General features: G+C 45.2%; 1 protein-coding gene across 7 annotated transcripts in view; it reads right to left on the bottom strand.

Annotated features, from left to right (window-relative positions):
* The window catches only part of LOC138982865 (A-kinase anchor protein 9-like), a 160855-nt gene that overhangs the window by 18423 nt on the left and 125587 nt on the right, over window positions 1-16845 (bottom strand). For all 7 annotated transcript variants that reach the window (XM_070356246.1, XM_070356247.1, XM_070356248.1 and 4 more), the window contains 8 exons: window positions 15878-16028; window positions 14048-14259; window positions 13482-13572; window positions 12508-12681; window positions 11058-11267; window positions 10440-10598; window positions 9640-9861; window positions 8175-8345 (listed from right to left, as the gene is read on the bottom strand). In XM_070356246.1, coding sequence (XP_070212347.1) covers window positions 8175-8345; window positions 9640-9861; window positions 10440-10598; window positions 11058-11267; window positions 12508-12681; window positions 13482-13572; window positions 14048-14259; window positions 15878-16028 — 1390 coding nt within the window. The remainder of the gene's footprint in view (window positions 1-8174; window positions 8346-9639; window positions 9862-10439; window positions 10599-11057; window positions 11268-12507; window positions 12682-13481; window positions 13573-14047; window positions 14260-15877; window positions 16029-16845) is intronic.

Raw genomic sequence — 16845 nt, 5'->3', positions numbered from 1 at the left:
TTTGATTTGGAACGTGACGTGTTTTAGAATGGAGATGTGGTAGTGTGTGTGTGTGTGTGTGTGTGTGAGAGAGAGAGAGAGAGAGGGAGAGAGAGAAGGAGTGAGGGAGAGAGAGAGAGTGTGTGTGTGTGTGTGTGTGTGTGTGTGTGTGTGTGTGTGTGTGTGTGTGTGTGAATGTCTGAAGAGTACTCGGGTCCAGCGCGAGCGTGTTTTATAATATAAAGGGAAGTAAGCGCTTTAAGTCTAAATGTAAACAGAAAGTGAGAGCCAGGCAGAACCTGGCCCCTGGGAGAATAAGCGGAGTGAAAAAAAAGCCACTTTCCTCCTCTTGAAAATCACATGTAAGCACTCTAGGTATAGAAGGTGAGAGCTATGCAGAACCAGTTTGCTGGCACATGAGAGAAAAAAATGCATTCAATGAACAGGCAACTTTTATACTCGATGTATTTTCATCCAGAAGTGAAATTGAAACTGCAAGACTGTTGCTAGATTCAACTCCAAAGGAACTAAAAACTAAATTGATCAAACTCCCAAATTATCACTGAAATGAATCAGCGTAGTAGTTTCGGAAAAGATATCAGTACAGTGGAACCCCCCTTTTAAGACCTCCAAAAATCTGAGAAAATCAGGTCTTAACAAGAAGGGCAAAGCCCATACGACTCACATGCTTGACCTTTACATGACCTTGACCTTCAGCTAAACCTAGCAATGACATCATACACTAAGAACTGCTTTACACATTTTTCCTACCAAAATACAAGGTCAAGGTCATCCAAGGTCATGCAACACAAAGCTGTTAATTCAAGACATAGGAAGTACAATGGTGCTTATTGGCTCTTTCTACCATGAGATATGGTCACTTTTAGTGGTTCACTACCTTATTTTGGTCACATTTCATAAGGGTCAAAGTGACCTTGACCTTGATCATATGTGACCAAATGTGTCTCATGATGAAAGCATAACATGTGCCCCACTTAATTTTTAAGTTTGAAACAGTTATCTTCCATAGTTCAGGGTCAAGGTCACTTCAAAATATGTATACAATCCAACTTTGAAGAGCTCCTGTGACCTTGACCTTGAAGCAAGGTAAACCAAACTGGTATCAAAAGATGGGGCTTACTTTGCCCTATATATCATATATAGGTGAGGTATTGAATCTCAAAAACTTCAGAGAAAATGTGAAAAATGTGAAAAATAGCTGTTTTTTAGACAACATTTATGGCCCCTGCGACCTTGACCTTGAAGCAAGGTCAAGATGCTATGTATGTTTTTTGGGGCCTTGTCATCATACACCATCTTGCCAAATTTGGTACTGATAGACTGAATAGTGTCCAAGAAATATCCAACGTTAAAGTTTTCCGGACGGACGTCCGGACGGACGGACGGGGGGGACGGACGGACGGACGACTCGGGTGAGTACATAGACTCACTTTTGCTTCGCATGTGAGTCAAAAAGGAGGGAGTCTTAAAATTGAAAATTTTTATCTAAATTTTAATTTGATTATATACTTACCCAACTCACATACAGCAATTTACTTCAGTTTAGTGCTAGGACGCTGAATAGCATCGCCTTGGTAACAAGGGGAGGTCACCCTAAAAAAGAGCTACCTTGACCCCTTAACAGGACAAAGTCACACGTGACTTCCTGACCTTGCCGCCATCTTTGAATCATTCAATCGAAAGCGAACATAGAAAAATTTCCCTCTTTTTTAGGAAAAACCCCCATAAAACCCCAAACGCGGGGCAGGAGGGCGGGTATCCACTATGTGAGTTGGGTAAGTATATAATCAAATTAAAATTTAGATAAAAATTTTCAATTAAATTACATATCTTATCCCAACTCACATACAGCAGAATGCTAATGAAGGAGGTGGGAAAACAAAATTCCACTTGTCCAGCAGCGACAATGGCTGGTAGGGAGCTACTGCCACCATGACGAGTGCTGGCCACATCTCGCAGGTAAAAGTTGATGAAGACGCCCTGCGATTTCCAGTAGGCAGCGTCTAAGACCTCTGCCAGCAGAAGTAGCCCAGGCTCTGGCTTCATGAGTTCTTGACAACTTCATAGGAAGGACAGAATGCCCAATCCCAACTTGTCTGTGCCACCACGCATACGCTTGTTTAATAAGCGTAGAGACCCATCTTACCAAAGTGACCCGCGACAAGTCCTTGCTCCTTTCAGTGTTAACTGAGATGAAGAACAGTTTTTGGTCCCTAGACCTAATAGGCGTGGTACGGGATAAGTAGCTGGTAAGAGTACGAACAGGACAATTGACCATATCAGGGTCACCAGACGCAAGAATCCTACTTAAAGGAGGAATGCGAATAACAGAGGAGGACAGACCTTGTTTTTGGTTTTTGGCAAGGAACTCCGGCCGAAATCTTAAAACAAAAGAGCCATAGCTCTCAAAAGAAATATCCTTAGCCAGGCCTGAAAGAGCGTGCACCTCACTGCCTCTACGGGCAGAGGCTAACAAAACGAGGAACAAGGCTTTATGAGTCAAGTTAGCTAAGCTCGCTGAAGCTAAAGGTTCGAAATCCGAAGAGGCTAGAAACTTGAGTACCAAAAAATAAGACCCACGCGGGAAGAGGGGACTTAGCCTTCGCAAAACCAATCGCTGCCCCCTTAAGAACACTAGCAATTACACCGCCCAGGTTAATGCTATGCCCTAATTGCTTCAGAGTAGAAGAAATGGCTGAGCGCCTGACTCTCAAAAAACGTTGTAGGACCTGATGAGTCGGAGTCTACTCCGTGTGCATCGTACGCGACGGGCGACTGAGGTAGTCCGCAAGAACGTTGAGTTTGCCTGGGAAGTACTTCGCTGACGACAGAATAAGGTGCTGGCTGCCCCAGGCCAGAATCTGACCTGACCTGACAGAAAGAGCGAGAGACAAAGTGCCTCCCTGTTTGTTGATATAGGCCGCCACGGTCGTGTTGACTGTGCGAACCCCAATTTGTTCGTTCCTGACCATAGACAGAAACGATTGGAGTCCCAGGAAAACAGCCTCTAACTCTAGGGCATTGAAGTGCCCCCCACTCTGCGTCTCGTTCCACAGACCTGACGCAGTGTGAACAGAAAGATGGGCACCCCAGCCCTCCATAGACGCGTCTGTGAACAGAAACTCGTCCGGGGGGGGGCCATCGAGATTGGCACTCCCTGTGAAATCCCGGGGAGCAGCCACTGCCTCGTTGTATGCCGAAACCAGCTTTCAAGAGAGACTACTGTCTCCCAGCCCTGAAGAGAAGGCTTCCACAGCGAACTCAGGGCAGCCTGAAATGGCCGCTTGTGGACTCTGCCTAAGGGCACAAGAGTGGCCATCAATTCCATTTGGCCAAGAAGAGAGGTCAGAACACGTACAGCCGCTTTCTTTTTCAAGGACAGAGTACGAAACAGGCTTTGCAACCTGTCCACCCTTCTCTGTGAAGGGCGTACCAGCCAATCGACGGTGTATACCTTTGCGTGTGGAAGAAAAACAACCCCAATGCTAAAAACGTCTGTGCCAAACCTAGGTTTAGCCACCTGATGGTGTTTAGTTTTTTCCGTAACCTCTTAGAAAGAAAAGCTGAAACTAAGGAATTCCTGCGAGTCCTTTGTGCTGCGCAGCGAAAGTCGCTGACAGAAGCCACTGCCTCAAGAGGTAGGCTTAGCCGGAAAAGTTCCGACTGAGAGGTTACGAGCAATGGCTCAGTGAGCCTAAAAATTTAGTCAGAATGTGAGCCCGTAATTTGGACATGTTCTGGCGACTTGTCGGAAACCAAAGCTTATGACCCTGATGAGAAAGCGCAATTCCGTAAGCCATAAAAGCTGAGATAGTTTTAACAGCTTGCCTTGTTTTTCGCCACAGAGGCAAAAAACAAAAATTGAGGCCTTAGCAGCTTCACCCTAGAAGGTGAAAAATAAGAGGTATGCCGCACCAAAGATGGGCGTACATACCGCGAAGCTGCCTAAGGCAGAGGGTTTAACCCAATGTTTGTTTGCTTAGCTTCGTTATCTTGCCTAAATTAAGGCCAAATGTGGCAAGCCGACGCAGATCAACAGCTTCTCCCAAAAGCTGAACCACAAAAAGCAAAGAGCGGAGTAGATCCGCCTCTTGTTTGCAACCTGAGCCAAGCAATGTGCCAAGAAAAGCGCTGGGAGGCTCCGCTGTTCAAAAGACTTTAGCCAAAGTAGCTAAAAGCGACATGACATCCTTCTCCCGTGCGTCACATCGAAACTCGAAGTTAACAAGAGCAGAGAAGATAGAGCTCTATAAAAAATCTTGCAAAGTTTCCGAAACAGAGGATAACTTGAAAAGATCATGTGCTTATTCCCCCAGAGACAAGAAAGAGGACTCAGTATAACATACTGTTCTACTGTAGCCGTCTTCCCTACCAGAATAGTGACAACTTTCTCTACCGCATCGTCACGAAACCTGAATGGGTCTAATGACGACGCGATCAATCTCGACAGAGATCTCTGCAAAGTCTCAGAGAGAGACGATAACTCAAGCAAGCGTAAGCCAGTTACTCCAAAGACAAAAGAGAATTCTCCGAAAACGGGACTACTCTGTCTCTGCTGTATCATCTTGCCTAAGGACTGCAAGTTCCGGAAAAGTGGAACGAGGCAAGGCAAACGAGCCAATCAAATTGACTGAATTATGCAGCAGTGTAAACTTCTTAGCCAAACCAGCAGGCAAAGCTGAGGCTAAACACAAAGAAGCACGGTAAGGCTGCGCTGAATCAGGAGCCAGACCGTGTGCTGTTAACCGCGGTACAGCGTGCAACGCACCGCCATACTGACCAGTAGTCAGTAGCTTAGACAGCTCAAACGCTACCAACGGGAATTTCCGAAAACGGAACTGCTGTTTCCAGTCCTTCGCAGAACGGGAATCCCCCAAAGCGGAAGGAGGTTGGGCAACAAACCTACAAGTGTTGCCGCACCCTCCTCGAACTACCGTGAAGTAACTTCCGCCGCCAAAGCCAGTGCTAGCGGAAGTTCAACCGGTACACGGAAGTTGGCATCTTCGTCAACCTGAACAGAAGCACCAAAATCCGACTCATAATCCCGCACATCCGTGCAACAAGGCAACGAACTTCCGCCCTGACTAAAATAGCCAGGCGAAGCGTCACCCAGAAGAGACGACACACGAGGGATGCGATACCCAAGCAGTGTGTCCCCAGGGACTGCTTTCCTGCCCAGAGGGCGGAAGCGGGGAATGTCACCCCCTCCTCAAAATACCGTGAAGCCACTTCCTCCGCTAAAGCCAGAGCTTGCGGAAGCTTAGTCGGTATGCGGAAGTTGACATCTTCGTCACCCTGGACGGAAGTGCCAAAATCCGACTCGTAGTCCCTCACTTCCGTGAAGTCAGGCAAGACACTTCCGCCGTGACTACCATAGTCCGACGAAGCGTCGCCCGGAAGAGACGCCCACGAGGGATTTTATACCCAAGCGGTACGTCTCTAGGGACTGCTTCCTGCCTGTAAGGCGGAAGCGGGGAAAGCTGTGAAAGCTGTGCTGCCGCACCAACCGCTCCTCTAGAGAGTGTCGGCGGACGCACTTCCCCTGTTCGGTCAGAGACCGAACGCGTGTCTGGGCTTTACCCTCGATCTAGAAGTTCATTCAATCGGAACGACGTAGACCAAGGGCCTAAGCTTTCGCGCACACCGTACCGGTGTGGCTACTCTCTCCAAACCACGCACTTCGTTTTGGCCGGAGAACCCGGTTACTGGCGAAGTATAAATACCTTGATCGTCGTCAGTCCAAGAGGCCTGGGAACGCAGCAGGGAAACACCACGGCTGCCCTCAAACGAGGCGTGAACGTCGGCGGACGTAAAAGTGGAGGAAGGCGGAACACACACCCTGGCAAGGGAACGCACACCTCCCACACCGGAAGGCAAAGACACATCTCAGCCTTGGTAGACGAAAACTCGGCTGAAAGAGAGGATATCTGAGCACTCAAGGAGTGCAAAATAGCATAAACATCCTGCTTCTCGCTAACAGGACCTGAACCGGACAAGACCGGTGAAGCAGCTGAAGGCAAACTAGGCATAGCCGGAGAATTAGGTAAGTCTATCGCAACATCAAACGAGGATTTAGTCAAGGATCTGTGACTTAATCAAAGCTTAACCTGCCGAACTCTACGACTTACAAGAAGGCTTCTTTGTGGGAGAAGGCTCGGCCACTGACTTAGCATTTTTATTCTTTCCTTATCCGACATGGCGAACGGAAAAAATGTAAACAAAGCTAAGTACTCGACCAAACCTAAGTCACAAAACGATAACAAACGACAAAAAAGCTCACCCAAACACACAGTAGGAGCAGAGGGACCGTGTGCAAGTACCAAGGCAGGGTCTGACAAAGGCAGAAGTCAGACAAACCGGCTGAAAGCCGGAGCAAAATCAAAACACGTCTGTAGACACGGACCGCTGAAGATGGAATGATTCAAAGATGGCGGCAAGGTCAGGAAGTCACGTGTGACTTTGTCCTGTTAAGGGGTCAAGGTAGCTCTTTTTTAGGGTGACCTCCCCTTGTTACCAAGGCGATGCTATTCAGCGTCCTAGCACTAAACTGAAGTAAATTGCTGTATGTGAGTTGGGATAAGATATGTAATTTAATGGAGGTACATTTACACAGGTTATGAAGAGAACATGTGAAAAAGTAGGGTCTTAAAAGGGGGGTTCCACTGTACTCATACTTACATGATCAATTTTGAATCATTTCACTGCCCCCCGCGGGTTAGGGGGAAGAATTTACCCGATGCTCCCCAGCATGTCGTAAGAGGCGACTAACGGATTCTGTTTCTCCTTTTACCCTTGTTAAGTGTTTCTTGTATAGAATATAGTCAATGTTTGTAAAGATTTTAGTCAAGCAGTATGTAAGAAATGTTAAGTCTTTTGTACTGGAAACTTGCATTCTCCCAGTAAGGTCATATATTGTACTACGTTGCAAGCCCCTGGAGCAATTTTTTGATTAGTGCTTTTGTGAACAAGAAACAATTAACAAGTGGTTCAATCCCATCCCCCCCCCCCCCCTTCCCCGTCGCGATATAACCTTGAACGGTTGAAAACGACGTTAAACACCAAATAAAGAAAGAAAGAAAGAATCATTTCACTCCAGTCAAACATTCGCTATCGGCCACCTCTCAAAATTCAACTTTCCATTGCAACCACCTGTCTATAACAACCCCTTTTGGTCGGCTGTCCCTTCAGTGGTTATTATAAGACAGGTTAAACTGGACAGTGCAACCCCCCTTTAAAGGCCCCCCCCCCCCCTAATTTAACACTTCCCCCTTTCAGGACCTTGATTTTTTTAAAGATTTTCTGTTCATAACATCTGTACCGTATTTGACGGACTACAAGCCGCGACTTTTTTTCAAAAAAAAATCGCATTGCGGCTTATAAAAAGATGCGGCTAAAACGTTCCCTAAACTTGAATAGCATTCACCTAATGGAAGTCGCCGCGGATTTTCATTTCGCTCGATTAGCGATTACCGCTACTTTATTAGCTCTCTACTCAAGACTCGGCGCTTTTCTCTTTCTTTCGCGAATCTTCGTTTGTCAACAAGTCGTCGTGACAAGATAGCGTACAGAGAAACACCGGATGTATCAAGATCTCGCGCGCGCGAGATTTCGTTTTTTTTTGTGTCTCGCGATAGTTGGAGGAGCGAGAGCCGCCATGTTGTGTTTTCGTCTGCTCGAAATGTGCGCGAAAGTCGTAAATCATCCCAAAAAAGCTTATTCCGGGTGGGACTACATGTGTGTGTTGGTTACAAATTGTTTGTGTGATATTTTTCTTCAAACTTTTTCACTTTTCTTCTTTGTTTCACTTGTTTATTCTCGGAGCCGATTTCGCCAAATACCGTACTTTCGTTTGCCTGGTTGTTTTGATTGATTGACACGATCTGATTATATTTTTTTCGACGGCGGCTAATATAGTGACGCGGCCTATACGTGGCTCGTCCCATTTTTTTGGTTAAAAGTCGGGCATGCGGCTTATAAAACGATGCGTCTTGTAATCCGTCAAATACGGTAATTTAACCCCATTTTAAGACTCCCTTCTTTTGAAGACCTGATTTTCTCAGAGTTTTGAGGTCTTAAAAGGGGGGTCTTAAAAGGGGGGTCTTAAAAGGGGGGTCTTAAAAGGGGGTCTTAAAAGGGGGGTTCCACTGAAGCAAGACAAGCTACAGGCACCCTACCTGTGGCTGTCTGTGTGAGCATGCGGAGCGAGACGTGCGGACGTTGTCCTGGTCCTCCAGCAGGTGTAAGCGACGCTGTAACTCCTCCCTCTCCTTGGTCAGCTGTCTGATGGTGTCGTGCAGTTCTTCCGTCTCCTGTCTCGAGGATTCCGCTTGACCCCCGCCATCAACCTGACACACGTACAGGGCAGTTACAATACACTGTCAGACGTACAGGGCGATTACAACACACTGACAGACGTACAGGGCGATTACAACACACTGTCACATGTACAGGGCGATTACAACACACTGTCACATGTACAGGGCAATTACAACACACTGACACACGTACAGGGCAGTTACAACACACTGTCACACATGTACAGGGCAATTACAACACACTGTCAGACGTACAGGGCAGTTACAACACACTGTCAGACGTACAGGGCGATTACAACACACTGTCAGACGTACAGGGTGATTACAACACACTGTCAGACATACAGGGCAGTTACAACACACTGTCAGACATACAGGGCAATTACAACACACTGTCAGACGTACATGGCAATTACAACACACTGTCAGATGCATACAGGGCAATCATAACATACTGTCACTGTAAGACGCATACAGGGCAATCATAACACAATGTCACTGTAAGATGCATACAGGGCAATTACAACACACTGTCAGATGCATACAGGGCAATCATAACATACTGTCACTGTAAGATGCATACAGGGCAATTACAACACACTGTCAGACGCATACAGGGCAATTACAACACACTGTCAGACGCATACAGGGCAATTACAACACACTGTCAGACGCATACAGGGCAATTACAACACACTGTAAGATGCATACAGGGCAATTACAACACACTGTCAGACGCATACAGGGCAATTACAACACACTGTCAGACGCATACAGGGCAATTACAACACACTGTAAGATGCATACAGGGCAATTACAACACACTGTCAGACGCATACAGGGCAATTACAACACACTGTCAGACGTATACAGGCCAATCATAACATACTGTCACTGTAAGACGCATACAGGGCAATTACAACACACTTTCTACCTTCTCGGATCTTTTATTTTTTGACAGACAATATTTATTATCACCATGTTACAGTCATAAACAAACACAATTGAATGGAATTGGAAGCGCATATGAATTTCGTGTTCAACATTTTGCTGCAGAGAAAGGTTTCTGAAGTTGTCCACTGTATGTCTGTGCATTTTGTAATATGGTTTCTTCTCTTTTTTCGAGATTTCTTTTTAGGGGAAAGTGAAAAGCATGAGTAGGGTCAACATGGCAACATCTTTAATCAGATAAAATGAGAGAAGAAAAACCCCACACACCAAACAATGAGTCCATAAGCACATACAACCCCCACTGACACAACCCCCCCCCCCCCCCCCCCCCACAACACACACTGACACACAAAACCTGAGCTGAAAGTCTCACCTGATCCACCCCAGGAGTCATTTTCTTCTGAAGGTCCTGCAACTCTGCCATCAAACCGTCCACTGCTGATCTCTCTCTGCTAGAGGCATCACTGTGTGCGGTGGCCGAGTTGTTGTGGTCACGCTGTTGTAGGGTCAGGGTCTGAAGTCGCTGGCCCACGCCCTGCAGCTTCCGGCAGAAACCGTTCAGCCGTGATTGGAGCTGTGCGTCTGTTGTTCCCCTCTGTTACAGAAAAAATCAAGACTTTCATTATAAAATGAGCAAAGCAATAGGGTGACTGAAGTGGAGGGACTATAGCTCTGTATCAGTTGTTCCCTTCAGACAGTCAAAAGTAGAAATGTTTTATTGAAAAGGAAAAAAGAAAGATGGTAAGAAGAAAAGAAAATGTTGCTGCGCATCCCTTGAGAATAACTAAAACACTCTGTGTGATTGGAAATCATCGTTCATATCATAATTCATTGCTTGAATTTCAATAAAATTGCAAAGCAATTATGTTTTTCTTTGGGATATGTGCAAGTATTGAACATGAAAAATATATAACCCCACAGAGAAAAAGGACTCAGGAGAAATAAAGAAACTAACAAAAACAAAATCAACCAAAAAGCATCACACATACACCTGGACAAACACACGCACACATGTTCACACACACACACACACACATGCACACACACACACACACACAATGTTCACACACACACACACACACATGTTCACACACACACACACACACACACACACACACACACACACACACACACACACACACACACAAAGGGACAAAAAAAAGCAAGACATACGGGCGTGACAGGGGCACTGCGAGGGCTGGCGGAAGGGTAGAGCTTGTGGCGCTCAAGGTCATGTTTAGCCTCGATCTCACGCTGACGTGATCGGTCCAACTCTAGCTCCAGGTCCTGCAGCTTGTCCTGCAGTCTGTCGAGCTCCAGTTCCAACTCGTGCTGCAACAACATCATCCATCATGACATTTTTATCATATGGTGAAATGTTTGCAGCGTCTCTCAACTGATATCACTGCGTCAGCAACACACGAGCAGTGCATGCATGTGTGTGTGTGTGTTTGAGAGAGAAAGAGAAAGAGAGAGAGAGTGTGTGTGTGTGTGTGTGTGAGAGAAAGAGAGAGGGAGGGAGGGAAAGAGAGCATTTGTGTGTGTATGAGAGTGTGTGTGTGTGTGTGTGCGTGTATGTGTGTGTGTGTGTGTGTGTGTGTGTGTGTGTGTGTGTGGGTGTGTGTGTGTGTAAGTGTGCGCATGTAAGTGTCCGGGCGCGTGTGTGAGTATGTTCAAAATTTTATCTTTCATAAGTTGCAGCAACAGGAATAGGCCAACACCTAAAGTTTGTCCTCAATCCTGCAAAGATTGAAACCATAACAACATAAGAAGAAGAAACAGTAAACTCACCACTTTGACCTGCATATCGTCCCTGTCTCGCTGAGCGACTCGCAGCTTGTTCCATGTGCTGCTGTGCTCGTTCTCCAGCTGCTGCTCAGTGGCTCCTGCATGCTGAGTTAGCGCTCGCATCTCAGACTGCACTCGCTCCAGTTCCATACGCATGTTGTCACCACGAGATTTCTCCAGCTCCAAGTGACGACGAGCTTCTCCGGCCTCCGTCTGTGGGAAGAAAAAGATTGTCTTGTGTTTGGTTTCTTCTCCGACTCGGAATCAGGAGCAGCTCAAAGCACACCAAAAACAAAAGCCAAGCAAGCACAATCCATAATTCGAATCTTTCTGTTCTTAACTCACAAACAAGAAGGGCAAAGCCCATACGACTCACATGCTTGACCTTGACCTTTACATGACCTTCAGGGTCAAGGTCAAATAACTAAACCTAGCAATGACATCATACACTAAGAACTGCTTTACACATTTTTCCTACCAAAATACATGTGACCTTGACAGGTCAAGGTCATCCAAGGTCATGCAACACAAAGCTGTTAATTCAAGACATAGGAAGTACAATGGTGCTTATTGGCTCTTTCTACCATGAGATATGGTCACTTTTAGTGGTTCACTACCTTATTTTGGTCACATTTCATAAGGGTCAAAGTGACCTTGACCTTGATCATATGTGACCAAATGTGTCTCATGATGGAAGCATAACATGTGCCCCACATAATTTTTAAGTTTGAAACAGTTATCTTCCATAGTTCAGGGTCAAGGTCACTTCAAAATATGTATACAATCCAACTTTGAAGAGCTCCTGTGACCTTGACCTTGAAGCAAGGTAAACCAAACTGGTATCAAAAGATGGGGCTTACTTTGCCCTATATATCATATATAGGTGAGGTATTCAATCTCAAAAACTTCAGAGAAAATGGGAAAAATGTGAAAAATAGCTGTTTTTTAGACAACATTTATGGCCCCTGCGACCTTGACCTTGAAGCAAGGTCAAGATGCTATGTATGTTTTTTGGGGCCTTGTCATCATACACCATCTTGCCAAATTTGGTACTGATAGACTGAATAGTGTCCAAGAAATATCCAACGTTAAAGTTTTCCGGACGGACGTCCGGACGGACGGACGGACGACTCGGGTGAGTACATAGACTCACTTTTGCTTCGCATGTGAGTCAAAAAGCTGATCCCTAAATCTGCCAAATCAAGAAGTAAATTGGCTTTCAAATAATGGTCATTTGGGATTGGAAAAAAAAAATGCTTGCAAACTTTTACTGCTTTTTCTGGTGTGTCTGTTTGCAAATGTGTGTTTGTTTCATAACGGCCACACTTCGTTTGTCAAAACTTGCAAAGCAAAGAAGGGGACAAAGTACTTCACCATAACAGCTGGTTTTTGGGTATGAAGACTTCGGTCTCAGTTAAGGACAGGCTTAAGAGGTGATAAAACGTTTAGCTACCTTGGCGTGCTGAAGGTCATGCCTGAGTTGGTTGGCGTTGGCTTGCTCTTGGTCGCGCACGGCTTGCAGCTGTTGGCGCTCTCTGTCCATGAGGGCGGCAAGGCTGTCTCCCTTCTGTCGCTCTGTCTCCACCTCTTGCTTCAGAGAGCTCACCTTGCCCTGCAGCTTTTGCACCTGGAAACAGCGCTGTTTGGTGAAACACACATTTCACTGATGAAAGCCAACAGTATAAAGATTATACATTACAACAATGTGCCCTGCAGCTTTTGCATCCTGCTTGCTGCCGCGCGAGCCGAGAAAATTTTCCCTCTTTATCTTCACTACGCTGGCTGCAAAACCCCTCCGCACGGAGGTGTTTTCAGACACATCGGACACAGGGTGGATTTGGTGAAACACACATTTCACTAATGAAAGCTCATCTTGCTCAAGCAGTTTCTGCATTTGAAAATAGTAACATTTAATGAAATGTGCATTACACAAGACAATCTGCCAAACAGCATGAAGATAACATCATCAAGTCCTTTCTTTTCCTCTGATTTTGACGAGAAGCTGTTACATCGCTCATATGCTATGCACTGATGACTTCTAACCTCTAGCAACGATATCTGGCTTACACTTTTATCAGTAGATGTCTTGTTTGTTAGTTTTTTGGTAGGACTAGTGAGGGCCACTAAATCACTGAATTTTCTTCATCAACAAATTCATTCTGCTTTCCACACGAGCAAATCAGTTCTCTATTGGCAGAATGAGCATCTGATGGATACGTAATTTCTCAGATTTGAGATAATAAAGTTAATTTGATAGAAAAGTCTCTGCTGCACTGCAGTCATGACCAAACATGCTGGTTCCTGCTATCATGCAGTAGAGATGTGAAAACAACAGCTTGTTAATGAAGCTACACCTATTTTCACTCAGACCATCTGTGTATACATGCAGAGGGGAGATAGGTTGAGTATCATGTAGGTCCTCCCTACCTGTTGGTGGAGCTGCCTGATGTTGGCAGACTGTTGTTGTATGGTGGAGTCTCGCTCAGCCAGCAAACGCTCCTGGTCTTGCTGCCACACTCTGTGCATACAAACAAGAAAATCATTGTTCTGCGTCTCCCAGGTGCACATATTTACCAACCTGTACTGATGAAAATCTCAGCCTGTAAAACTATAAATGTGTACCTAGATTTGCACAGAGGCACCAGAAAGTGATTCGTCTTCTAGACAGTCTCATTTATATTTTGGAAGGAGTCTTAAAATGGAGGTATTCAATGAGCAGACAACCTGAAAATGCAGGATCTACAAAGGAGGGAGAGTCAAATGAATTGGTGGTGGTGGGGGCAGGGTTAAGGTGGGGGAGGATTTATAATGCTACAGGACACTGAAATTTCTTATTTTCTGTAACACGTCACACAATAAGAAAAGCTCAGTGATGAAAACTCGGCTCCTACTCAATGAATGTTTTGTAATGCATTCCACCAAATGTTCTCTTGGTTTTTAAGTCTTCATTTTGGAACATTCCCAGAGCATCCGTTTTAGGTTTGTGCCCCTACCTCTGCATGTCGGAGAGCTTGGTGGTCTCGGAGTCCAGAGCCCTCTTGGTCTGATGCCGGAGCTTCTCCAGCTCTTTGCTCACCACCTCCGTCTGCTGCTGCTCCGTCTCCATCTCCGCCTCCAGCTGTTTGCGCTGTCTCCGCTCCTCCTCTGCCACCTCCACGGCCTGGTTCAGCTGTTCTCGCTCCACTGCCAGCTCTGCCTGCAGTTCCTGAAAGGAAAAGGTCAAGGTAAAGGTAGGCCCATAACAAGTTTTGGTGGTAGGGGAGTAAGATGTTAGAGAACTCCACTACTCTCGGGCCAGCTTTCTGAGGGCGGTGCCCACTCCTCTCCATTGCAGCATTTGCCTTCCCGGCTAGATTCAGGATACCCATTTCCAGCTTGGTGGACTGGAGAGTGCTCTGAAAAATTGGGTGTTTGTATTCGCCCCGGGTGGGGTTCGAACCCACGACGACCGCCAGCATGAGAGGCAAGTGCTCTAACCAGGGTGCCAATCCGGCCCTTCCCTGAAAGGTAGGTAAAGGGATACAGTACAGAGAGTTGTGATGGTACGATGACTTGCAGTTCTTGGAGTGTAGGTGAAGGTATCATTTTCTGGACAGTTGCCATAGTAAGATACTATTTTGTGTGGTGATAGCAACGTCTGCTCTATTACAGTAGTTTGTAGTTTAAGCAGAGACTTCCCCTCCAAAAAAGAAGGTGGTAAACACTTATCCAATCTCACCCAAAAGTGTGCAACTCACACACAAAAAAACCCAAAAAACCCACCGACAACAAAAAAGCAATTCAAGCTTTGTGCTGCACCTTCTTGCAAAACAACGCCTAACTCTGCTCAGAAAACATACATACAGACCTACCAATAACACATTCAGACATGGGATTCAGAAAAAGTGATAATTAAGGAAAAAGAAGGTGGGGGTCTGGGGGCCGCAGAAGGCCCCCAGTAGGGTCCAGGGGCAACGCCCCTGGTCGGGGTCTGGGGGCTTCGCCCCCAAAAGCTGAAGGTTTTTAGTGTTTTAGACACACAAAAATGGCCCTGAAATGTATATTTCAGCTTAATCATAGAGCTTCTATATCAATGGCAATAACAACAATTCAAACAGCAGGGAAACATATGAAAGAAAATTGATTTTTTTTTTTTACCTCACCTTGAATTAAAGCAGAACTGTTTTCCATGAGTAGAAAATAGTTTGTCAGAGTCCACGGCAAGTTGATTTTAGCAAAAGCATCGCCAACTTTCACGTCTTGTGTCTTCTGGCCTTTCTCGTCTTTCCAGCTCAATGATACAACTTCATCGAGCCAGTCGAATCTCCAGAGATTTTTCTTGTACTTCTGCTGGTCAATTTCCCGGGCTAGAACGGTTTCGTCTCGCTTTAGCTTCCTCATCATTTTGGCAGGTGGCTCGAAGCGATGTAAAAATGGCGCCGAATCATTCTCATACGGAATGCTTATACTGAATCCCCGATAGCTACGTTGAAACGGTGACTGTAGGAGACAAAGAGCGCGTTCCCATACGGATCGACCAGCAACAGTCTGACCGTTTTAGGAACCAACCGTTCAAGAATAGTATGGAATGGAGCGTCGCGATCAGCGGACCGGCCAAAAAACTTGGGTCTATACCTAGGCTACATATACCCCCAAATTTTCTCAGTGGATTTGCACGAATCTCAAGAATGATCCCTGGAGCCTAAAAATTTACGGAATTCCGTAAATTTACGGAAGAATCCCATGTCTGCACATTGATGCAAGCAACTCAGCCTCGACTGCTGATATGGAGACAAAGCAAGCTCCAGAACTCAAGTAATTTGTACAGCACAAACATATCCTACCTTGATAAACCTGCTGTCTGCATTCTCCCTTTCGCGCCGGAGGGCCTCTGAGCGACTGACGTCCGACTCCATACTGTTGTGATGTCTGCGTAGTGTTTCCACCTTCTCTGCCAGGTGGCTGTTCTTCTCACGCTCTTCTTCCAACGCATCTCTGTGCAAGAAAAACATTTTTGCTTGAACTCACAGTCTGCTCTACCTCCTTCATTTTGTACAGTGTGTAATGGAACAAGTTCCACCTAGATATGCCAAAACTATGGTCATTTGGTCAACTGCCTGATTATATATATAAAAAAAAAAAGTTAACATTCTGTTGATTATTTTCATCTCCCCCACAAACATTTCTCCTTTCCCTAACATAATTTTCAAAAATTTTCAAAAACAAAAACTTTATTTTATTTGTTTAGTTATCAGTAAAAAGGTGAACATGGAGTACTTGAATAAATAGAAAAGTGTCAAATAACCTAGTTATTGTTAAGAGTTTTTGTTAAATTTCTGGGAAAAAAAGCCATTTCCAAGTTAAAAAAAAGATAATCAAATCACATTGTGGTTTAGCTGAACCAAACGATGAGCATCACCGTAACTAAAAACCACCCAATGTTAGTTCTTATAACTTTCTTTGTAGCATTTAAAATGTTCTGCTTCAATGAACATACAAATTCACGAAAAACATCAATCTCAGCCAGCACATTTCACTGTTCAACAAAATTAACCTTATACAGTATTGAAAACGTGTACCAGAAAATATAACCATGATATTGCCAGAAACAAATGTCCTGCCATCAGATTATGGGACACAAAGTCAACATTCTGTACATTTGCTATCTGAGAAATAGAACAGTAAAGTTAAACTTGATGGTCAGAATATATATGGTTGACTCTGTTTAAGTATAGGTGTATTGAAGGACTGGACAAGAGGGCGGATAAAGGACTGGACAAGAGGGCGGATACAGGCATTTGGGGAAGTTAAC

Source organism: Littorina saxatilis, linkage group LG12, assembly GCF_037325665.1.
Source record: "Littorina saxatilis isolate snail1 linkage group LG12, US_GU_Lsax_2.0, whole genome shotgun sequence".
NCBI lineage: Eukaryota > Metazoa > Mollusca > Gastropoda > Littorinimorpha > Littorinidae > Littorina > Littorina saxatilis.
This window is presented reverse-complemented; position numbering and strand designations above follow the sequence as displayed.